At 33.1% G+C, this 25278-nt stretch overlaps 1 protein-coding gene and 1 pseudogene across 3 annotated transcripts in view; one reads left to right on the plus strand and one right to left on the minus strand.

Moving 5' to 3' along the window:
* VMP1 (vacuole membrane protein 1) overlaps positions 1-25278 on the plus strand; it is a 105756-nt gene that overhangs the window by 37037 nt on the left and 43441 nt on the right. For all 3 annotated transcript variants that reach the window (XM_010990439.3, XM_010990440.3, XM_010990441.3), the window contains exons 6-7: positions 8642-8809; positions 15654-15785. In XM_010990439.3, coding sequence (XP_010988741.1) covers positions 8642-8809; positions 15654-15785 — 300 coding nt within the window. The remainder of the gene's footprint in view (positions 1-8641; positions 8810-15653; positions 15786-25278) is intronic.
* Positions 23579-24388, minus strand: LOC105097825 (small ribosomal subunit protein eS1-like; annotated as a pseudogene).

Here is a 25278-nt window from a genome sequence, read left to right on the forward strand (position 1 = left end):
AGTCGGACTTAAAGAAAACAAAGATTTTGCAAGCATGCAGACATTCATTTGTCATCTCCTTTCATTTATTTATCACCCAGATATTCCTAATGAATCACATTCCAGACTAACCACTGCCTCCTTTTGTTCCTTAGTGAAGGAGTGTGGCAAACAAATGTTTTCCCAGTGAATCAGCGCAGGATTCTTGATTTTATTACCTTTGCTCTAAACTTTCCAGACAAAACTAATTGGAAATTTTGCCTTTGGGATCTCACTTGACTTCTGTGTATGGATGATGGATTAGGCTATGAATTGACATTACAGATGTTGTGCAAACAACTCGTCTTTAGGAATGTTTTATCAGTTCTGAGGGAGCCGCCTAAAGTGGAAGAAAGTCTGTCTGTCTGTCTGCTCATCTTCCTTAAACAACTCATATATACATATACTGCATTCTTAATGTGATATCATGTTCATCTTGGTTGATAAGAAGTCTTGGCTAAATTAGGCTGGTTTACTAATATGACCATTATAGGTTTCTACTTTTTAAAAAATGTTTCTGGGCCCCCCAATGAATCCAACAGTAAAATTAAAAATCCAGAAAACACTTTTTTCCCAATGAAACGGCAATACATATAAAAATTTGTTATTTACTAAGGCAGTTATTTTCAGTGATTAAGATGTGACTATCCCTTTCTTTACAAAGACCCTGATTAGTGTTTGTGGCACCAGGACTACTTTCTCAGAGCTTATATAGGTGTTACATTATTATCAGGGCACTACTTAGAACTAACTTTGACTACCAGACTAGGATATTTTTGTGTGGTATAATTTCAGGAATGTTAATTTTGTCTCTAGGATAATTTTTTTAATTCAAGATTTTCTTAATTAGACAGAGCTAGTAGTATATTTACTATTCCTGAAGCTAGAATAAAAGTTGATCCCATAGAATTTTTTTTCAGTCACTAAAGCTTCATCTTTTTACACTATTCATGAAAGAGTGTACATTATAGAAGTGTAACTTTAAAATTTTATCTTAAAAGAATATTTTAAGTTAAAACACTTTTTCCATAAGTACCTATATCTGCTCTTGTTAGAAATCCTACCCCTGATCTGTCTATGGTTTTGCTCTCATCTAGACATCCTCTTGCCTGGGCAAGCACTACATCTTTTATCCTGGACAAAGCAAAATTATTCCATTATCAAAACTTTGGAAAATATAGTGTAATACAGCTCATGAGACTAAGATATATGAGGCTTTGAACTGAAGCAAAACCAGATGTTCGATATGTCACAAACAGCTGAACTATCTTGTTGAATTGACTTCACTTGCAATGACTATACTAAAATACCTCCCCACCAGTTAAGGACCCTAAAATCATGTCACTTTGATAAGAGTGTAACTTTTCATCACAATCATTAAGTTTGACCTATCTATCCTTTAAAGGTACGTCCATTGGCAATAATTAGGAAGTCTCAGGGGCTATCTGTACAGTTAGTGACTGTTACTTGTGACTTAGTGGCTAACTAGGAAATTTATAGAGCTTCCTGGGGAATAACAATGTGGGCTGTATATATAGCTGTTTAACTTCCTTCGATTACCACCACATAGATTAAAGGACACTATCCTTAAATAGAAAAATTAACCTTTGAGGACCTTCATTTGCTACTTTTCCTTAAGCAGTACTCCTTGTGTTGATCTTAACCTTGCCACATGGCACAGTCTTTTAAATGTCCTGAGGCTCATTTTATACCACAGCATATGGTCTATCTTGGAGACTGTTTCATGTATATTTGAAAATAATATGAATTTGGCTATTGTCAGGTATAGTGTTCCATATTGTTCAAGTGTTCTATATCCATACTGGTTTTCAGTTTATTTATTATATCAACTTTAAAAAAATAGGTTGTTGAAATTTCAACTATAATTGTGGATTTATTTATTTCTCCTTTTAGTTCTGTTAGTTTTTGCTTTATGTATTTTGACATTCTGTTATTAGGTGCGTGCAAATTTAGGATTGTTCTGTCTTCCTGAAAATTAGCCCTGTTATTATAAAATGTCCTTATTCATTTCTAATAATATTCCTTCTCCTGAAGTCTACTTAATCTGGTATTAATATAGAATACTCCATCTTTGTATGATTACTTTTACATTGTTTATGTTTTTTCATCCTTTTACTTTTACTTTTGGGTCTTGATGTAGACCTGATGGACTTTTTATAGACAGCATGTACTGAGATCTTGCTTTTTTAATCCAGTCTGACACTCTGCCTTTTCTGCCCAACTATTTTTTTATTCTTTTTTTTTCCTAAGTTCTTTTGTATTGAGCGTTTTTTTTTTCTGTAAATAATGTAACCACATTGTAACATTGTACCCCATTTTCTCCATCCCATACTTTATGCTGTTGTTGTCATATATTTTACTTCTATATATGTCATACTTTTTACTTAAAACAACTAGTTATTTTCTATTTCCAGCACTCTGCACTCCATTGTGTACATTAAAGTTTCCATCTTGTATCACTTCTATCTGAGAATTTCCTTTAACGTTTATTGTAGTGCAGATCTCCTGGAACAGATTCTTTCGGCTTTTGTTTGTCTGAAAAAGTTATTTCATCTTTATTTTTGGAATATATTTTTCATGAATTCTAGGTTGACATTTTCTTTCCTTTCAGCATTTTAAAGAAGTAATCCTGTTGTTTCTCAGTTTATTTCTCATGAGAAGTCCTACCTGTATTTCCCTGTAGGTGACTCAGTCATACCTTGGAGATATTGCAGGTTTGGTTCCAGATCACCGCAATAAAGGGAACATGGTGATAAAGCAAGTCACACAAATTTTCTGGTTTCCCAGTGTGTATAAAAGCTATGTTTACACTGTACTGTACTCTATTAATTGTCTAAAAAATTTTTATGTACCTTAATTTTAAAAATAATGCTTTTGGAAAAGTGATACTGATAGACTTGTTTGACATGGGGTTGCCACAAACCTTTAATTTGTAAAAATCTCTGTATCTTCAAAGCACAATAAAATGGGGTATAACTGTAAAGTGTTATTTTTACCTCCTGTGATTGCTTTTAAGATTTTCTTGTTATTGCTCAGTTATAGCAATTTGATTATGGTGTGATTTTTGATGATTTTCAACAATTTAATTATGTGTTTTATTTCTTTGTGTTGATCCTGACTGAGGTTTGTTGAATTTCTTAAAAATGTAAGTTGATGGATTGATATTTTTCACCAATTTTTGAAAATATTTGGCCATCCCTCCCCCAACACACACACTTGTGTGCACACACACACACTTTCCCTCTCTTTTTGGGATTTCAGTTACATATATATTAGATTGTTTGGTAATATTCCACGGGTTCCTGAGGTTCTTTTCTTCCATAGTGTTTACTCCTTATTTCCTTTAGTTTAAATACTTTCTGTTGCCTTGTCTTCAAATTCTCTAATAATATCTTCTGTGGTGTCTAATCTGTTGATTAACCAATGAATTTTTGTATTCAGATACTATATTTTCAGCTGTAGAAGTTTCATTTTTTTCTACTTTGTATTTCTTCTCTCATTATGTTTATGTTTTCCTTTAAATCAAGGATCAGCAAACTTTTTCTGTAAAGGGTCATATAGTAAATGTTTTAGACTTCATTAACCATAAGTCTCTGTCAAAGGTACTCCGTTTTGCCATTGTAGCACAGAATTAGCCAGAGACAATGCATAAATGAATACACATGCCTGTATTCTTTGAAACTGGTGCTGGGCTGATTCTGGCCCATGGGTTGAAGTTTGCCAGCTGCTCCTTTAAATTCTTGAACATATTTATATTCACTGTTTTTAAGTCCCTGTCTGCTAATTCCATTATCTCTGCCATTTCTGGCTCTGTTTCTATTGACTAGTGTTTCTTCTGGTTATAGGTCATATTTTCCTGCTTCACATATCTAGTTATTTCTTACTGGCTGCTGGAATGTGGTACTAAGTTGTTGATTGTATGGATTTTTTTTAATCTTCTTTTATAGACTGTCAGTTTTTTCTTTTGGGAGAGAGTTAAGTTACCTGTGGATCAGCTTGATCTATTTAAAGCTTAAAAAAAAAAAAAAAACCACACAAACCAGAAACCACCGTGTTTTGGCCTATTTAGAGTGGATTTTTCTCTAGGCTCTTTCCAAGATCTTCCCTGAATGCTGAGTCTTTCCGCTCCAGCTAGTTGAAGTTGAGATGTTTCTCAGCCCCGGATGAAGTCTAGGAATTATACAGTTTACAGTCCCGTTACTTGGTCTTTTCTCACTAATTATACTTTGCCTGGCCTCATGGAGTCTCATCATAGCATGCAACCCAGCTTAGTCTGAAGGCGACCCCCATGCATATTTGTGGAGTCCTTTCTCTGTGTAGCTCGCTCTTCACTAATGTTCTACCCCACAGATTTCAACCACTCAGCTCCCCAAACTCAGCTTTTCTTTTCAGTGCAGCAAGACCACCCTACTCTGCTTGGGGTCTTCCTCTTTGAGTCATGGATTTTGCTGGAGACACAGAATATGTCTACAAGTGGAAAGCCAGGGTCATCCCAGGGCTTCCTCATTCACATCCCTTCTCTCAGCAGTCAGAAGTACTATACTGCCTATGGGACAATGTCCGAAAAGAAATGTTCCATATACTTTGTTCACTTTTCCTGTTGTTTACTGTAGGAGTGAAAGTCTGTAGCAGTTACTTCATGATAGGAGGCAGAAAACCCTTAGCCGCAGGCCAGGGTCTCTAACCCATTTGTATCAGTACCTGCGTAATCCCACGAGAGCTGGAACCTCCTGCTCAGTACATTGTGTTATTTTTACTTTTTATGGCAGATCTGTCCAGGTAGCCTTTTCTACTTATACTAGAGCTGTTTATCTTTATCCCTTGTTTCTTCACTTAGTGTAGTTTAAATGTGATTCTTTTAAATTTGATTCCTTTTAGTAGGAGTTTTAGTAAAAAACAGACTTAAAAGATAGTTTGAAGATGTGTAACTTTTAAAATTCTCTTAATTAAAATGATCAATTTTTTTAGTTTTTGTGTTGAATTTTTCATGTAAACTAATACTTATTTCAGTGAAGTCCATTCTATGTAGGAACCATTAAACTACTATGTTGAAAAGAACGTGTGAGGTTTCCTATCAGTTATCATAGTTTAAAATGTCAAGGTGCAAGTTAGACGGGCTCTTGAGAATGAACAAAGCAAGAGGCTGACTTATTCATGTTCACTTAGTCTGGGAACCACCACATCTGCCTCTAAGGCTGAGTAATCATGACTTATTAGTGTGGTTATGGAAAGTATACGTCAGTTTAATTGTGTAAACCATCCCTTCTTTAGGGAAAAAATTCTCATCAGATTGCTGAAAATTTCCCTTTTTAGAATCGTTTAAAATTAAAACTATGAGCATGTCTTTTATCTTGTTGATTAACCTGCTTAATTTGTTGGGGTGCATATTTCACTTATATTTCGGGAATAAAATATTTTTTCCTTCCCATATATCTGAGAAATCTCATTATTTTATCATCTGGGACAGTTCAGTTTTTGTTCACCTAGAGTTCATTTCTAGAGGACAGTTTTGTGGGGATATCACAGACAAACTATTGAATTTCTTCTCTTTTACTTAGTAATACCACATTTCTCTTTTGTGTTTTCAAACAATAAAGGTGGAAGTTACAGTTGCCTTTTTTTTTAACTGCATGTGATGCTTAGCTGGAAGTATACAGTGAGAAATTTTTCACCAATTATTCAGTTATTCCGAATTCTACACTCTTGGGTTTGTGTGTGTATAGGATCACAAAATAATTCTTGTTTTCTTTAACTGTGAAATATCTTTTATGCACATAATATTTAAAGAAACAGTTGTAGATTTCATGGTTAATCACAATTTTAAAAAAAAAGCCCTGAATACTCAAAACTATTCCTATTTTAAACATTCTATAATTATTTTTAAAACTTATTACTGTTTATTGTTTTCTCTGACTTAAAACTCAAGAAAAAGAGGAAGAGACTAAAAATTCACATAGGTTTTTTTTGTTTGTTTTTTTGTTTTGGTCTAGAAAAAAACTTACAGTTAATTGATTCAGTGCTCAGTATCGGGCTTCATTTTTTAGATTTTTATTTGAACACAAAATACCAACTGCATTTAGGGAGAAATGTAGCTTAGAGTTATGAGTATCTTTCTTTTTCATATTAGCATGCAACAAAAAAGTTTATAATCACCTTTTATCTCAATAACCGTATGAGTTCTTTACTGTTTTATTTTCATCAGTATTTCTTATGCACTTTGTCTTTGAACCACAAGTTTTTTCACCATGTAGTTTAAAAATCCTTTCTTATATCCAATGATCCCTTAGCTTATGTGTATCTGTATATAAGATACATGGATGTGTGTGTATAATTTTACTCTACAAATACAGTATTTTTCTTCGTAAGAGCTAATGGCTTATACTTTCGGGGGGCTTACTATATGCCCAGCACTGTCCTAAGCTCAGCAATTTATATAAATTAACTAATTTAAACTTCACAGTATCCCCAGAATATAGATCCTGAAGGTATTTTATTATTCCCATTTTATAGATGAGGAAAGCAAGACTTAGAAGATAAGTGGCAAAGGTCAGAACCTGAATCAGAACATCTGGGTCTAGAAGTTATGCTTATGGCAGCTGCTATAAACTTTGTCTACAGCATTCTTTAAAGTGAATACTTACATAACATCTGTTAGAAAAACATGTTAAGAATGTCCAACTTCTGGAGCTTGTATTTCATGAGAACTTTGGAAATTAGCAGTAGATTTTATTGATATACTTGATTATATTTAGGTTTTTGGTTTGTTTTTTTTTAAACTTTGAAGCTAGATAAAACCATAAGATAAATCTAATACTTTTGCCTTGCAGGTGAGTAAACTGAGGTCCAGAAATGTTAAGTGACTTGTCTGAGGTTGCTTATTTTCTGACCATTAATAGCTTATTAAGAACCTAACCTATTTGAAACTCAAAATGAGCTTGTTTAAAACATACAGGTTCCCCTCCTACACTTTTGGTGGGAATGTAGTTTGGTGCAGCCATTATGGAAAACAACACGGAGATTCCTCAAAAGACAAAAATAGATTTACTCTATGATCTAGCAGTCATACTCCTGGGCATGTATCCAGAGGGAACCTTAGTTCAAAAAGATGCATGCACCCCAGTGTTCATAGCAACACTATTTACAATAGCCAAGACATGGAAACAACCTAAATGTCCATCGACAGATGACTGGATAAAGAAGTTGTGGTATATTTATACAATGGGATGTTACTCTGTCATAAAAAAGAATAAAATAATGCCATTTGCAGCAACATGGATGGACCCAGAGATTGTCATTCGAAGTGAAGTAGGCCAGAACGAGAAAGAAAAATACTATATGATATCACTTATATGTGGAATCTAAAAAAAAAAAAAAAAAAAAAAGATAAAGATAAATGAACTTATTTATAAAACAGAAACAGACTCACAGACATAGGAAATAAACTTAGGGTTTCCACAGGGGAAGGGTATGGGAAGGGATAAATTGAGAGTTTGAGATTTGCAGATACTAATATATATAAAGTAGATAAACAACAAGGTCATACTGTATAGCACAAGGAACTATTTCAATATCTTATAGTAACTTATGATGAAAAAGAATATGAAATCAAATATATGTATGTTAAAGCATTGTGCTGTACACCAGAAATTGACACAACATTGTAAACTGACTATACTTCAATTAAAATACACACACACACACACACACACACACAAAGAAAAGTTAAAAAAAAAAAACTTACAGGTTCCCATGTCCACCTGTTGAATCATTTTATGCTTAGGGGACCCCGAATTTGTATTTTTAACAAAGTCCTCCCCTTAGCATACATGTGCATTTGGGAACCATTGTGTTTACCTCTTTATCACACATCTAAATATTAATCCATTTTAATCCATATGATTATAATCAGTTTGTAATCTTTCAGAATAAAGGTACAAAGCAACACAAAAGCTTCCTTAGAAAAAGTTAGTTTAAAAGAAAAACTCTGATACTGGTTCCAAATTTTTATTTTCATTTTGAGTTCTCAGTGGGAGAGATAAGTGAGGTAGTTACTTCATTAACCGTTTTTCAAGTAAGGACAAAAAGTGGTATTCTCAAATTATGCCTAAAGGAATAGGGGCACAGGAGGTTTTATCATAGGGAATAACATTCTTACAAATAAGAAAGATGGATAAATAAAATAAGAATCAAGCTAGAAAGCATATGGTTTCCAGGGGCTAGTAGTGCTGACGAAGGAGACTGAAAAAGGATACAAGGGAATTTTTTGCAGTGATGGAAATGTTCTATATCTGTATCTTGATTGATTATGGTTATATGGCTGAATATAATTGCAAAACTTACTGAAGTATAGACCTAAAAAAATGACTCTTACTGTGTATAATTATACCTCAATGAATTTGAAATTGATTTTTAAAAAAGCAAACTGGGAAGAGGTTCTGGGAAGGATAATTTTTTCAAATTATCAATTGCAACTTGTCCTTTAAAAGCTAACATTTTTCTCTTAATATATAATGATTGAGGTACCATTAAAAAAAACATGTCTATTGATAATTCCTTTTTCATTAATATTTCTCACCAGAGGTTTCTCATTTTTTTTTAATAGGGTCCACATATAGCTTCAGTTACATTAGCTGCTTATGAATGCAATTCAGTTAATTTCCCTGAACCACCCTATCCTGATCAGATTATTTGTCCAGATGAAGAGGGCATTGAAGGAGCCATTTCTTTATGGAGCATCATCTCAAAAGTTAGGATTGAGGCCTGCATGTGGGTAAGATGTCCATTTTCGTATTTGTTTAAAATTAACCTCACTCTCTTGACTCTTTGTTGTACCTCATTGAAACTGAACCAAGCATATACCAAGTCAGTAGATAATTAATTCATAAACTCACCAGCTACCTAACTTCCAAGTAAAAGAAACCTTTGAGAGCTTCTCCTGTTCATGAGTGACATTCAGCAGGAAGGCAGGAAACGCTTGGTGCCGCGAAGCACTGATGCCATGTAGACAGCAGCAGAGGAAAGAAATATAGGTAATGCAACCATACCATTTTGTAAAGTTTTAGTAATGTTTGTAAAACTTGACAAACACGTAACAAATGGTTATGTATCAGTCCAGATTGGTAAATATTATATGTCTCTCTCCTAGATATAAATACTCTGTGTTTATTCTTAGACGACTCATTTCATTTTCTGAGTTGTTATTATACTGAGGTAAGGTCAATATTTATTTCTTAATAAACCACGCTTTACTGTAGTGGAGGGTATCAGACTATATCGTTGTATACGGTGATCTCACTTTCCAGTCTACCAATTATTCTTTTTATAGTTTGCTTAATATATTTTGGTAAGTTTTAGACTGCTTGTTCAATGGTAGAAGTATTTTAATCCACATATCTACACAAAGCATTTTTTTTATATGCCTAAATTCATTCAGGTGTCTGTCATTGGGGAATAGTTCATTTGCTAAGAGTTCCTATTACTGTTTGAAATATTATTTTAATATCATTTGGAGTCATTAAGTTATATGTTCTCTGTAACATTTTTTCCCTAACAGTTTTCTTATAAAATAAAAAAATGTGGAACAGACCACTTAAAACTCTTAATTAAAACGGACATGAATACCATGCCCACAGAAGAGGCAGAGTTTTCAAACACATTTAAATGTTAGCAACTTTGTCATGTTTTAAAAGAATTAAAAGGGAAATGCCATACATTGAATTTGTTGAATGTGAAAGACAGGAAAAACTGTCATGTTTCCTGTTAGTCTTTTATAAATACTGGAAACAAATTCATTGTACTAGTTGCATATGTTTTATAAATTTTACCACATTAATCGTTTGATGAAAAGCTATTAATGAAATAACTGGATACTTAGAACATGCTAGAAAGGGAGTATGTATATAATAGACTTCGGTTTTCTGTTTTTCTTTTGTTCTTTCAAAGATGATTTACGTGGCTGGATTGACACTAATGCCAAGAAAGAAAATTTTTCATCCCAGCTGGCAGCGATACCTGCCTCTCCAAATTCCCATAGTGCATACTGTCTGAGGTGCTCATTTGGCCTAGCTCCATGCATGCCTCAAATTAGTTAAATTGGCTGGTGTGGTCGCTTACTTCCCCAAACAGATTTAATCTCCAAAAAGAAATTCAGACTGTACCTTATATTTATTACCCTCACAGCAGGCAGCATTAAGCTCTGCGCATAGCGCAAGAATGTCAGTAAATACTGATTAGTTAGCTGAATTGCTCTTCCTATTCCCTTCTTTGAAACTGTCTTTTGTTATGTTAAAAAATGTCGCACATAATCATGTTTAAATTGGTTCTTACTGTTTTCACCATTTACAGTGACAGTCCCTTCAACAAAGAATATTGAGGAAACTGAATATCCACATGCATAAGAGAGAGGTTGGACCCTTACCTTACACCATACGTAAAAATGAACTCAAAATACATCAAAGACCTAAACTTAAGAGCTAAAACTAAAACTCTTGGAAGAGAATATAGAGACAAATCTGCATGATGATTTGACAGTGGTTTTTAAAATGACACCAAAAGCAGAGGCAAAAAAAAAAAAAAAAAAATAGATAAACTGAACTTTGCTAAAATTAGAATCTCTTGTACATCAAAAGACCACTATTCAGGAGAATGAAAAGACAACCACAAAAAGGGAGAAAATATTTATAAATCGTATATCAGATAAGGGTTTAATATCCAGGATGTTTAAAGAACTACAACTCAACAACAAAAAGACAAACAACCAAATTAAAAAGTGGGCAAAGAACTTGAAGAGACATTTCTCCAAAGAAGATAGACAAATGGCCAATAATTGCACAGAAAGATTCTCCACATCATGGGTCACTGGGGAAATGAAAACCCAAACCGTATGGAAATACCTCTTCACATACATTAGGATGGCTGGTTTTTGTTTTTGTTTTTGTTTTTTAAAGGAAAGTAAGAAGTGTTAGTGAAGATGTAGAGAAATTGGAATCCTTAGGGGGTGGTTATAGCTTAGTGGTAGACCATGTGCTTAGCATGTGCAGGGTCCTGGGTTCAATTCCCCAGTACCTCCATTAAAAAATAATGTCCTTACTTATTAGAAATATGGGATGAAGAGATACATACCACTATATATTTTTTTAAAATACGTAAAATAAATACCTGTCTATTATCTAAGTCTTTCTGTCTCTTTATCTACCCTGTTGGTTTTGATCCTCTGGAGAACCCTTAATGCAATTTATTAAAGGCTTTTTTATTTAAAAAAAAAAAAAAGAGAGGTACTCTGGATTGAACACAGGACCTCATGCATGCTAAGCACGCACTCTACCACTGAGCTGTACCCTCCCCAACAAGTTTGTATCTTTTTGATCTTTCACAATTTGGCTATATCACTAGTGCAGGGCTTCAAAAACTTTCTTTTCATTTATGAATTCCAATAATATAATAATAATAATAATAATTAAATTCAACAATATTAAGCATACGAACATTGGAGATTCAGGCTGATCAAAACTTAATGGTCTCTACCCTCATGGAATTTTACATCTTAGTAAGGGAAATAATTATGGGAAAGATATATATAAGTATCATTAAAAAATATACATATAAATATTTAAACAAACAGTGATAAGTGTTATGAAGGAGAGATCTGCATAACATAAAAATTTTTCCTAGTCTGTGATTCAGAGAAGATTTCCGTGAAATAGCAGTGTTTCAGTGGATATCTAAGGATCCTTGTTAAGTTCATGGTTTTGTTTTTGTTTTTGTTTTTCTATTATGGTAAAATACTTATAACATAGTTTACCATTTAACCATTTCTAAGTGCACAATTTGCTGGCATTAAATACATTCACAGTGTTGTGTAACCATTGCGAATATCCACTTCAAGAACTTTTTTGTCATCTCCAAACAGCAGCTCTGTACCCATTAAACAATAACTCCCCATTCCCTCCTTTCCCCAGTTCCTGGTAACCTCTCTACTTTCTGCCTCTATGAATTTCCCTATTCTTGATACCTCATTTAAATGGAATCATACAGTATCTGTCCATCTGTAACTGGCTTGTTTCACCCAGCATGTTTCAGGTTTCATCCATGTTGTAGTATGTATCAGAACTTCATCCCTTCCTGAAGCCACTTTAAAACTGATCTTAAGGGAAATTGGAAGCATATTTTCCCTTTTTTTTTTTGTTTGCAAAACTGTCTGATAATTTTACTAGAGTTGGTATAGTTGTTTTTTAAACATTACTGTAAGAGCCCTGAATTTCTCAATGGTTCCAAGTTACCCTGCAAACTTTTGCTTTTAACTTCTGTCTCATGTTTTTAGTTGGAATAATTAATAGAAAAATGATTTTGTTTTTAAAGATCATTAACACACTGATAATACCAAACTGCTATAATTTCTGAGTGGTCAGCATATATAAAAATTTCTACTCTCCAGATTTTTACCATTTAATTTAGGATTCCTAACAGAAAAAGCAAGATGCTGGTGATTTACTTGTGAACTCACTTGACAAAACTTTTAAAATATATTTTTATTGAAGTATAGTTAGTTTACAATGTTGTGTCAGTTTCTGGTGTACAGCACAATACTTCAGTCATATAGGAAAATACGTATATTCAGTTTCATAGTCTTTTTAACCATAAGTTGCTACAAGATATTGAATATAGTTCCCTGTGCTATACAATATAAACTTGTTGTTTATCTATTTTATATATGACAAAACTTTTTAAAAGCATAACAGTTCAGGATTTTTCTCCTCCCCCAAATCTTTGAATAAAATTGACATTCCAGAAAGATACTTTTTATCTTTTGATTTTGTATATTTTGTTGCATATTAAACTCTTTTCCAATTCAAGAAGCAGGGACTTCAGGGTTAATAAATTGATACACAGCAGATAGTTTTTAGAAGAGCTTTATGAATTATTGCTTGACTAAATACAAATTGTCTTTCTTTTGCAATAATAAAGCCAGTCATCTCTTTCCCTTAATTAAACTTAGGCTGACAGTTTTTAGTGTTCCACAGTTTAGTTTTTTTTTTTTATATTGATTTTGTTTGTAGTAATTTTAAAATTGTTTTGTAACAACTTCAGTATCTAATTTGAGATAACTGACTAAACTTCTGTGTCTAGACAATAATGTATTTTGAGGAACCTGTCTGGATGATTATATTTTCTTTTTATTTTATTTTATTTGTGTGCATAGAAAATAGAACCCTGGCCCGTGATCACCATTCTTATTCCTTGCTAATATGGGAAAACATGAGCAGAATTAAAATGTAACAATGAATATGATCAGCTAAGATAGTACATAGTTCTTGATTTCATCTCAATACATTACTACTTCCTTTTTAACTTTAAGGAAATTTGTCATGAGTTTGAATCATATGATTGTTTTCAGAACTATTGAGCATTTGACTTAATAGCTTTTAAGAGAAGTTTATGTTTTGAATGAAATGTTGCAATTAACTTTTCTTCCTACTTTGTGTTAAAAAAAAATTTAAGTATAGGAAATTATATAATTAATTCAAAATATTATCAACCAACTTCAGCTAATATTAACTCCTGGCTAATACTGTTTTATCTAGACCCCTCCTCACTCTGCTCACAATTATCTTGAAGCATATCCCAGATAACATTATCATACCTCTACTGTAAATATATCAACCTGAGGACATTGTCGCACCTAAGAGAAATTAGGAATTGTTTCTTCAAATCAGTTACCTGATGAGTGTCCAGATTTTTCTGATTGTGTTTATTTCTCTTTTTTCTTTTCAAATGTATTTGTTGATGAAACTGGATTGTTTGTCAAGTACAGTTTTCCATAGTTGATTTTTACTGATTGTATTTTGGTGTAATTTAAATGTTTCTCTTTTTCCTGTGAATTGATAGCTGGATTAAGAGGCTTGGAAAACAATTTTTTTTGACAAGACTGCACTTTATACTCTTGTGTATTTCTATCACAAAGTGCAATATAAATAGAAACGTCTCCTTATCACCAATTTGGTTACCCTGAGGTATCTTTTGTATAGGTTAAGACAGGGTAAATAATTGATTATTTCTCTCTATTTACCAGTTTTTTTTAAATAATTAGTTGGTTCTTTAACATCTTCCAAAGGTGAGTAACATTAACTCTTCTTGTTTAGCAAAATATGATTTGAATTTTATTTTCGTATCCTTCTATGTATATGTGTCTCCTCTTCTCTCTGTTCTTTAAATATAGTCTTATTCTTCTGGCACTTAAGTATGCTCTTTTTATAACACCTGATTCACATGTGGGTAATGGAGTTACACTTGGGATTCCACACTCTGGAAAATAACATTGATCATGAAATATTTGAATTTGATAATGTTCCTTGGGGATTCTTGTCAATGCATTTGCAGGTAGAGTCATAGGACAGAGCAAATAGAAAGGCCTAAAGTTGCTTCTGAAAATGAGCAAAGCTTTTTTATTCACTATGATTCAGGACAGAGAAGGATGGCTCAAAGTTAAGAATTTTCTTAGAGACTATAGGCCCCTTGTATTATTATCTATCCTGTATTTAAGCCATTTAAGACCAACCAAGTTCCTGATTCTTTTACCTTTGTTTTCATCCTTTTGTCCTAAGTTAATTGAAAAAAAATTATCTTCAAAAACAAGAATCCACAAAGTGACTGAAACATGAGTCACTCAGTGTCCTGAGGAAATCAACATTTTTCCTGTGGTGAAAATTTATCCATCCTATGTTAAGATTTCAAGTGGCTTCCTGACCACAGTTTGTTAAAAGCTTTAATTCTGCACAAAAAATGTTATATTGGGATTAAAGCAACAGCCTAAATACCAGAAGATTCCCTAGAAAATATGTATCTTAACAGCTATCCTAGTGAATGCTCATTAGCAAATCATTTGAATATTTGAAAATGGGGATGACAAAAATAACTGTGTGTGTGTATGTGTGTGTGTGTGCACACAAAATCTAAAGAATAAAACAAACTAGAGAATATGTCTGAGGAACAGATTCTCAGATATAGAGAACAAAATAGTGGTTACCTTTGGGGAGGAGGGAACAAGAGAGCTATAGGGGATTAAGAGGTACAAACTACTATGCATAAAATAAGTAAGCTACAAAGATACATTGTATAGCACAGGGAAAATAATCAATATTTTATAGTAACTTTAAATGAAATATAATCTGTAAAAACTTTCAAGCACTGTTTTATACCTGAAACTAATATCATATTGTAAATCAATTATACTTCAATCAAAAAAAGATGTCATAACATGTCAAAAGTCTAGAAAAGCATATGTTATTTCTAAAATTAGTAAACGGAAAAGATATGTGAAAACTAATAACAACAGAGGCTGTAAGTAGAGATGCTTGACAATTAACATTAATTTAGTGTCTGCAATGTACCAGGGATTGTCTAAGATTTTGGTGTATGTTTTCTGGCCTGGCATTACATAGGTCAGTATTCGGGTCAGGATTCAAACTCATATCCTCCTGATTATATAGGATAGCTTTTCCTCCCTAATACATGCATGTTAGCATGCTTTTTGGTGAGAACTGACAAATATAGATTTGATCTGTTTAGCATCGCTGTGTTGAGAAGAGAATCTCATATAGTATTTTGGTTTTTCACAGGGTATCGGTACAGCAATTGGAGAGCTGCCTCCATATTTCATGGCCAGAGCAGCTCGCCTCTCAGGTGCTGAACCAGATGATGAAGAGTATCAGGAATTTGAAGAGATGCTGGAACATGCAGAGGCTGCACAAGTAAGATCAGTAGGGGAAAAAAATAGAATAATTATCCCTTAAAGAGGTTATGATTAAGGTAAAATTGTCAGTAGTTACTTTGAAGAAGAAAACTGCCAGTGTGAAAACAAAATCATACATGGTTTGTTATAAAAGATTTCGAAAAGCTGAAATATAAAAGTGATTATAATCATGATCTTAGAATAGAGAAATACAGAAAGAGTCAACAAGACAACTCAGACTAAACCCGGGTAAATTCCTCTAGCCAGTGAGGTTAAGGAGCTAAACATTATTTGTCCATTATGTGTTTACAAGTGTTATCAAACAGACCACTGAATAAGTAAGGGGGATAAATAGTCAGGCCAGGCTGTAGTCCAAAATAAGAGAACTTCTTACTTAAGTTAATTTTAAAAAAAATAATTAATTTTAATTGATTAATTACTTTAAAAAAAATAACAAAACAGTTCACCGTGTTTAGAAGAAATTTAACTCCCAGTTAAGAAAGGACAATTAAGACAAACTTATCCTTTGTTCTGGGGGAAAAAGGCCAAGTCCTTTTTATACCTGAGCACAAACTATATATCAACCTGTATCTTAATGTTACAAAATAGGTGTTTTTTTTCTTTGTAGGAAAATTCCTAAGAACATTATTAACTGATTGAGTCTCCATCATAGGGATGACAGTAGAAATCAGCCTAGACATAAATCAAAGATTTAAAGGAGAGATTTTTGAAAGAATATATATAAAAAATACATCTCCCTCTTGAAATTTGACCATTACTCTATGAAATGTTTAAGAAATTGTCTTATTATTGTGTGTCTGTAAGTGCGTGCGCCCACATAAGTATGCGTAAGTTATTTTGAGGAAGGAGTTCATAGTTTTCTTCTCAGTGGAATCTGGGACCCAAAACCTGCTACCCTAGAGAGGAACAAATACGTACTTTTTAGTGACAGGTGAGCTTTTTAAAAAAAGCATTATTAAATGGAAATCACCTAAGCATAGTTAACGGTTTTTAATTGAAAATACAACTTTCAAATATAAATATAGACTAGCCAAACATAAAACAAATGAACTGAAGAGCTATGGACAACTGCTCAGCATGGAAAGAGGCAAGTTGTCCTTCAATCTGCTTTGTCTTCACCAGATACTGTGCCTGTCCTCCTCACATCATAATGTTTATATTAATGCTAATAATTATTACTAGTAATACCAATAATACTTTTAAATTATTTTTAATGCTTTTTAAAATCCAGTCTCTAATTTGACCCTAATGTTAACTCTCAAGTAGTATGGAAAGGTGCCATTCTTCTAATTTTATAGAAAACTGCAGAGCTAGAAGTTGTTACCTCCTTAATTTTACATGCTTAGAAGTAGAGCTGGAACCAGAACTCAGAATGCCAGCATTACTGGTAAATTCCATTTACTGAAACTGTGTCCATCTGTAGACATAGATGGTTAAGTACCCTTGTTTGGGATAACTCTGTCATTTGTGACACTAATTAGTGCATGGCATTTAACACATCAAAAACTTTTTTCACCTATGTAAAATCAGCAAGTTGAAGTAGAATCAGTGTAGGATGGCATGCAGCTTTAAATCTTTATGCTATGATTAGATACCAAGCAGGTATAAGTATTGTTTTCTGGTAAGCCAACTAATAATACTATGATTATTTTCCTTTTTTTAAGAAAGTTTTTTGGTTTAGAATTAATAATTTTTCATTGGCATAGTTTCTTCAATCTCTTCTCTTCCTTCATCCGGCTCTGTAAAACACTTCTCAACATCACTTGCCACTTGGTAACACATTTAAGTTCATATCACTTTTATTTGATTGATTGACAGATTGATCGATCGATTGATTGATTTTTGGAGTCATCATTTTGGATTCATCCATGCTCCCACTCCAGTCTGTATTTGGTGTTCTCTTGGCCCTCTGCACGGGTGCTTCCCTCTTGATTTGGGACCCTTACCTTCCTCTTTCTGGATTTACTCCCTCATTTTAGTTGAATATATTCTGCAGTGGCTTTCTGAGAAAGGATGAGTAGAAGGAAAATTCTTAAAATACTGTATTCATTCACTTTTAATCAATTAAATGAATATAGGATTCTAAGTTGAAATCACTTTTTAACTTAAGATTGGAAGGCATTTCCCAGTCATCTTCAAGCTTCTAGTGTTGATAGTAATATACCTCATGCCATGGTGAGCCCTCTTTATAGGTAGTCTTTTTGGTTGTTTTGTTTTTTTCTCTGAAAGCTTTTAGATTTCATTATCTGAAGTATGGATCTTTTTAAAATATATTCTGCTAGGCACTCAGGAAACTTGTCAACCTAGAGTCCCTTAGTTTTGGGAAATGTTCTTGTATTTTTTCTGTGTAAGTTTACCCTCTTTGGTCTCTACTCTTGCTTTCTGGAATTATCATTATTTTGATATGGGGACTCCAACACCCATTATTTTAATTTTTTTTATCATTTTGCTGCTAATACTTACTCATTTTACTTTGTATGCAATTTCTTCAACTTTATCTTCTAAACCTAATATTAAAATATTTTTCTGCTGATAGATATTTATTTTCAAAAATCAATTTGTATTATACTTCCAAAAGATGGCTTATCTTTTTGAAGATTTTTTGTTTCTTCAAGTTTTCTGTTACTCCAGGCATTTGTTTTCTTGTTTGTTTCTCCTTTGTCTGTTCTGTCTTCTGTTGAAACCTTTCCTCAAAACCTGGTGATCCTTGTTCATCTGTTTATATATAAGAATAAGGCACATAAAAGCTGAATGGAAAGTATGTATGTGGACACAAGGTGTAGGAGTGGCAGACCACTGGGTTTATTGGAACCTCTGTTTATCAGTTCCTGTGCATCTTTCCTTTGGGATGGTTCATTTTCTCTAGAGGTGGATCCTCTAATTTCTTGCCTAGGGAATATAAACCTTGCTGCTGACATTCTAAACCTAACCTGTGAAGGTGAATTAGAGATCTCCATTTAATGTGTAGCCTTTCATTTAACCTACTTTGTGTTCAGTCTGTGGATACCTGCGCAAAAATGTCCTGAGCCCAGAACTTTCGGTTCACTGTGTCCGGAGGCTATGCTTGATGTCTTCTTTGGGACTAGCGGAGGAAGTTGTCTGGCTGTGCTGAGTACTTCTTATATAGTCTCCTTGTTTTCAGCCCTATCCCAGTTTTGGAGTTCTGTAGTACAAATTACTTCTCTTCCATGTCTCCACTGCAGGCTTTCAGGTATAATCTTTTCTTCTATCTGCATCTCTCTTCATTTATTAATGCTAGTTTCATCAAAGACAGAGTTCATGTTCCTATTTTCTATGTTTTGGTGTCATTAAGATAAAGCATATTCCAGTTACCTACTGCTGAATAATAAACCACCCCAGTGTTTAGTGGTCTGAAACAAGAATAGTTTATATTGCTCACAGATGTGCAGTTTGGGCAAAATGGCTTAACTATAAATTGGAAGATCTACTTCCAAGGTTTACTTACATGATGAACAGGTTGATTCTGGCTGTTGGTTTGGGACCTCAGATTACTCTTCGTGGGGCTTCTTGGGCTTCCTCATAGCACCTGAGTTCTAAGAAACAAGTGTTCTGAAAGAACGTCGCTGGAAGCTGCAAGGTTTCTTGTGACTTTATCTTGGAAATCCCAGTCACTTTACCACTTTATGTTGGCCAAGTAGATCACTAAAGCCAGCCCAGACTCAGAGAGGGGAATTAGACCCACCTCTCAGTGAGAGCAGTAAGCAAGAGTTTGCACCCATCTTTAATCTGCCACAGGGGCAAAGGTCTTATATTGTCATCTTGAAGTGGAAAACGTACTGTAATAACATTTTTAATAGGATAGAACAAACTAAAATTATTCTAGAAGGGGGAATGAGATGGTAGTTGATCTTGACATCATATAATGTAAGAAATTGTTGAAAAGAATTTAGAAAGGGGGAAGTGATGGGCTTGTCAAATATACAAAAGTTGTCTCTCCTCTGGCAAGAGCACATACTCATGCTGAGAACCTACAGGGATAAGTTTTGTCTTAGAATTAGCAGGTTAAAATTTTCTAAGGCCCACATTGGCTCAGTAATTTTTTAAAAATTCCAAAAACTCAGGTCTTCTAGAATTTGATGAAGAAATAAAGTGTGCTTCATCTTATATGTATAATTTGAGCTCTTGAAGACTTTTGCACCTTGAAGACTCTTAGTCTTTATCTAGCTCTACTTTGCAAGTTTTGAGTTGTAGAAACCAGAATGCACACAATACTCTGATGGTCAAGAGGGTTAGCTGTTTTCATCTTGTAAAGCCAATAATTACCCATCACTATTTTAGGATAAACTATTTCTTATTCCCTAATATCATTTTAGCTTATATTAAAAAATCAAGTAAACAAAATGTGCACTTCTGTTTCATGTTCTTTAGTCAGAAATTATATACTCTTTCTGAGCATTTTATTTAAAAAATTTATCCCAAATTACTGTCATATGTAATGTCAGTTGATTATGCAAACTAAAAAATAATGAGTAAAATAATGAGTAAAACAACCTCTCCCTGACAACTTTGTGATCTTCCCTATTAAATTTCTAAAGTCAATAAAAAAATCTATGAATAAGGCACTTGAATGAAGTGTGTCAGTACAGCTATGAAGCAGAAGATATTTTCCCTGATTTAAATAGGAAACACACTCTCAGAGCCATTACCCAACCCAGTTTTCTGACTTTGAATTAGTGCTTTGCCTACTGTAACACAATATAGCAACATTTTCATCCTGGTTAATGGAACAAAAAAGTGAAGAACCGATTACAGTTTTTTTCTTTCTACTACATTTGATTTTTCTTTCTTTGTTGCCTTTCATGCTTTTTTTTACCAGTATCCGTCAGTTTAGTGGCTTATTATAGATTTCAATGTATGTAAGTATATTTATCCCTTCATACTTTCCCCCAGGTTTAGATAAGGGGTTGTATGAGGATTTTTAACTTTTATTTATTTATTTTGTGGGTAAAGGAGGTGGAGGAAGAATAGTTGGGGAGGGGGCTGTTGTCAGTTTTCCACATTTTAAACTAACTTAAATAGTGCTAATGTTTTAATTCATTGTTCAAAGAAGAGTTCTTGCAAAGTAAGTTTGGCAAATAAAAGGTTTTTGTTTTTGTTTGTTCTTGCTTAACACTGTGGAATATTGCTAGAGCCAAGTAAGATACCTCAACTGCTTGATAACACTTTTGTGATGCATTCTTGTTTTTGTTTTTCACTTTCACTGTGCAAATAAATTTACAACAATTTAAAAGGATATTTTTTGTCATTTTAGTTCTAAGTCAATGATTTTACATTTTTTTAAGTTTCTAGTGACAGATTTGTCTTACACTTTTTGTTTCTATTTTTTCCAGTTTTGCATGTTTTTGAATTATGTAAGTGCTTATAGATTGAAATATTCCAGCAGTATTAAAACTAAAAAGTGAAAGCCCACACACGTACTCCCCAAAGTAGAATAATAGTCACCATATTCTAAACAGTTTTCTTTGTATAATTTTTTTAATACAAACTAAAATCATACTGTATATATTAGTCTTAGGGTCCCCTTTGACATACATATTATAGACATTTGATACTGATTTTTAAAATTGTGTTCTTACTAAAAAGTGATTGCATACAGCTTATTGCAGAAAATTGGTATTTGTATACTTTTAAAAAAAATCCCTTTTTCCTTCAGTCTATAAATATTTATGAGTGAGTCATATTCTTTTTATTGTTTTGTGACTTGTTTTGAATATAAAAACATATTGTGAACATTTTTCACTGTCGTCAAATATTTTCCACATCTTTTTTTTAATAACAATTTTATTTCTCACTAAAAAGTATGTTTATCATATAAAATGTTGAAACTACAAAAAAACAAAGAAAAAACTTTCATCTAACTGGTTCATTTACCCATTTTTAAAATATTTAGTGTATCTTTTCATTTTCTTATTGATAGAACTTTTTAAGGAGATTCCATTTGTCATATGCTGACAGTATTTTTTTCCGTATTGTTTGTTGTGTGTTTTATTGTGTTTTGCTTTTTGGATAAATAAGTTTACATTGTTTCTTTATTCTGATATCTTAGATGTTTCCTTTTGGAGTTATGCCTAAAATTTATCTTCCTGAACCATTAGGATTATGCAGTAGATATTCAGCTGCATTTTCCTTTAGTATTTTTATGTTTTTATTTTTACCTTTAAATCTTTAATCTATTGAAATATTCTTACCTGTCATACAATATGGGAATCTAGGTTTCTCTTCTTCAGCTCATTAGCTATTTATGTATTGTTCCAACACCATTTTCCCAGTGATTTTAATGTTAGTTTTCTCTTAGGTTTTATTTTCATAAATTGGATATTATATTTTTGTAAATAATTATTAATGGTATAAAGATACTAGATTTTTATTTGATAAGCCGTGACTTTCCTGACATCTTTTTAGTTATATCTTATCAATTGTGATTTAAAAGGTTTTATAGTAATCAGTTTCATAAAGACGTAAAAGTTTACCTGATTTTGGTGCTGGAATCTCCTTATTGTTGGCATGTGTTTTTTAAAACCTCCAGTTTGACAGGAGCAATAAACTGTTAAAAAAAAAATTGGATTGACTGTAGCTAAAACAGCAAATTAAGTAAAATGAAATGAGGTGGGAAATGTATTTTTTATTCTTGAAGGCAAATCCCTTTGGTAGAGTAAGTTTATCAGCAGGAAGAGTAAAAAAAACACTTGGCTCTCATTGCTTTCCCATGTGCTCTCCAACTAGATTAAAGTGTGTATATACTTTTACCAGGAAATTGTTACTAGGTAGCAATTTTATAGCTAAGTTTTTGCCTAAATTTCAGTTTTGACTAATGGTTGGATTTTGTTTTATAGATATCCTGAGGGGAAAAAAAGATTATTGATGCATTTATTTGAATTCTGATTCCTTATGGTACCTAATTTATTTTCGTGACCACAGTATTGAGATTAGGCAGTATTTTTCCACTAAGCTGACTTCCTTTTGCTCTTGGCTTTCTATCGTGTTTTTACTAGATGTCTGTGGGAGGTAGACATGAATGAATGTAGCTTCCTATAACTTTTAACAATGATAGCATTGTTTATAAAAGTTAGGTCTAGATAGCTGTTGTGTGCTTTGTGGACTATTTCTTGCAAAGCTTAATTACTCTCTTTATGATCTTTTTTTGCCTTTGTTCATGATTTCTGTTAATGATATCACCATCCTCTTAATCACTTGGAGTTCAAATCTGACTCCCTCCTTACCTCTCATATCTAGTCATTCTTCAAGGCTTGTTGATTCTGCCTCCACAGTATCTTCATATTTGCTCTCTCTTTTTCCCTTCTCACTATTGGTTCATACCTTTATCACCTCTTCTCTGAACATTTCTGGTGACTTCCTAATAAGGTCTCCTCTTTACTAGTCTTTTTTTTTTTTCCCAATCTATTTCCGCATAAAGCAACAAAAACAATTTACTGAAAAATTCCTCTGGTCATGGACCTTTGCTTCTCAAAAATCGTCCAGATCCCTGAGGATTGTCTTGCTGTATCTTTCTTGTGTCACTTACCACTTTCTCCCTTCTTTTAAAACTATTTGTGAACTTTTCTCATTTCTCCCAGGAGTTTGTAAGCTCCTTGAGAGGAAGCCACAAAAATGTGTGTATTTTTGACACTGCCTGCATTGACTTACACATCCTACTTATGTAATAGATGCTTTGAATGAACTAAGAAATATTAAGAGAAAATGTACTATTACCTGAAGCATGATCACTTAATATTCAGTCTTTTTTGTAACATCACAAATAAGATTTTTTTATTTATCACCCTTATAGTTCTGAATTTTAAACAGATTTTTGGACTGGTGGCTCATATCCATCAGCTTGTTCAACTTTAGCATCTGTCTTATCCCCAGTAGCTTTTGCAAAACCACTGCCTTCACTATGATACATGAATTCTCCCAATTCAAATTTGGGGATTCAGCATTTTTGCTTTGCTATCAAAGTCATCATAGGGCAGATTACTAGATTGGCATACCTTTTCTATGTCTTTTCCAACACTATCTGAAATCAATTTATTGACCACTTTTTTAAAGTCATTTGTATGTACCTGTTGGGATATAATTTCCATCATCTTCTTCTGGATTTGGCAGTCCTGTTGGTGCTGCATGTGAGGTCTTCTGAATCTGACTGTTGCGTTTTTAAGTAAAACCAACACAGAATAGATAGAGCTAATAACCACCCGTAGTCTTGACATCAACATGAGCATCGGTCATGGGCTGCCATTTTTTGACCGTGCAGCACATTTTATCACAGGTAAGATCTGTGCCCTGGAAATTAGTCGAACAGTTTTTGCCTTGAACATTCTCCGTAATTAGCTTAGTTTTCTAAATGCAACTTCATCATTCTCCAGATCAGCAAAGCACACTTCAAAAACATGATTCTTCAGGCCATCAGATGTGATTTTGGTTCCTTAAGTTCTCATGACTAGTTTTTTCAATACTTTTTATATTGAATATAGCTGGTGGTTTCACATCTTACCAATCTTTCTTAGAAAATGGATCAACCGTTTTCCTTTCGGCTCCCTTTTTGCTGCCTTTCATGAGGCGCTTGTTCTTGCAGACTGCCATGTTGCTGCTCAGAGAGACAAAAGGGAATATTCAGTCTTATTCCAGTGAAAAATAAAAAATAAAACAAAAAATACAGTGAGCACAGAAATCATCTTACATAAAAAAGATTGAACTGTTTTGCATATTTGAGTTTAATAATCTGATTGTAAAGCACTGTAAATTAAAGAATCTTTCATTCAATTAAAAAAATCATCTGAGAGCAATGGTTGAAGATAATATAGAAAACATCCTTAGTTAAATGACTTGTAACCTTTAATTCACATTAAGTATAATAATGTTTGTAAAGTTAAATACTTTAGCAAAAATAAAGGTGGTTGTGATGGCTTGTTTATTATGTAAGCTGCATAATCAAACAAAAAGGAAAATTAAAGACATTAAGATTCAGAGAATTTGAAAAATAAATTATTTGCTTGATGTATCCTAAAAGATTAGTGCAGCCAGTATTATTGATGAGGAATGGACGGGGGAGAGTGTAGCTCCAGCGGTAGAGCGCATGCTTAGCAGGCACGAGGTCCTGGGTTCAATCCCCCACACCTCCTCTAAAAATAAATAAGTAAACCTAATTTCCTCCTCTCGCCAAAAAGGAAAAAACAGAAAAGAAATAATGAGGAATGGATGGTTGTGGTATTTTTGTGTTTAAAACTTACACAATAGGGTAGGAATGTTGTACATATTTACTGAGAAGAATATGGTTTGAATAAGTTTGCTTTTCTAAACATCTCTTCAAGTGACCGAGCTACTTGGATTCTTTTTCACAAAGTATTAGGTTACTGACTGTGTGAAACTTACTGTTTCTTATTACTCCTATCAATATAGGAAATTGAGAATTATGTTAGAAATAAGAAATGTAAATTTCTTAAAACTTCATTTTTTTAAAGGATACAGTATTT

This window comes from Camelus dromedarius, chromosome 16 (genome assembly GCF_036321535.1).
Source record: "Camelus dromedarius isolate mCamDro1 chromosome 16, mCamDro1.pat, whole genome shotgun sequence".
NCBI classification, from domain to species: domain Eukaryota; kingdom Metazoa; phylum Chordata; class Mammalia; order Artiodactyla; family Camelidae; genus Camelus; species Camelus dromedarius.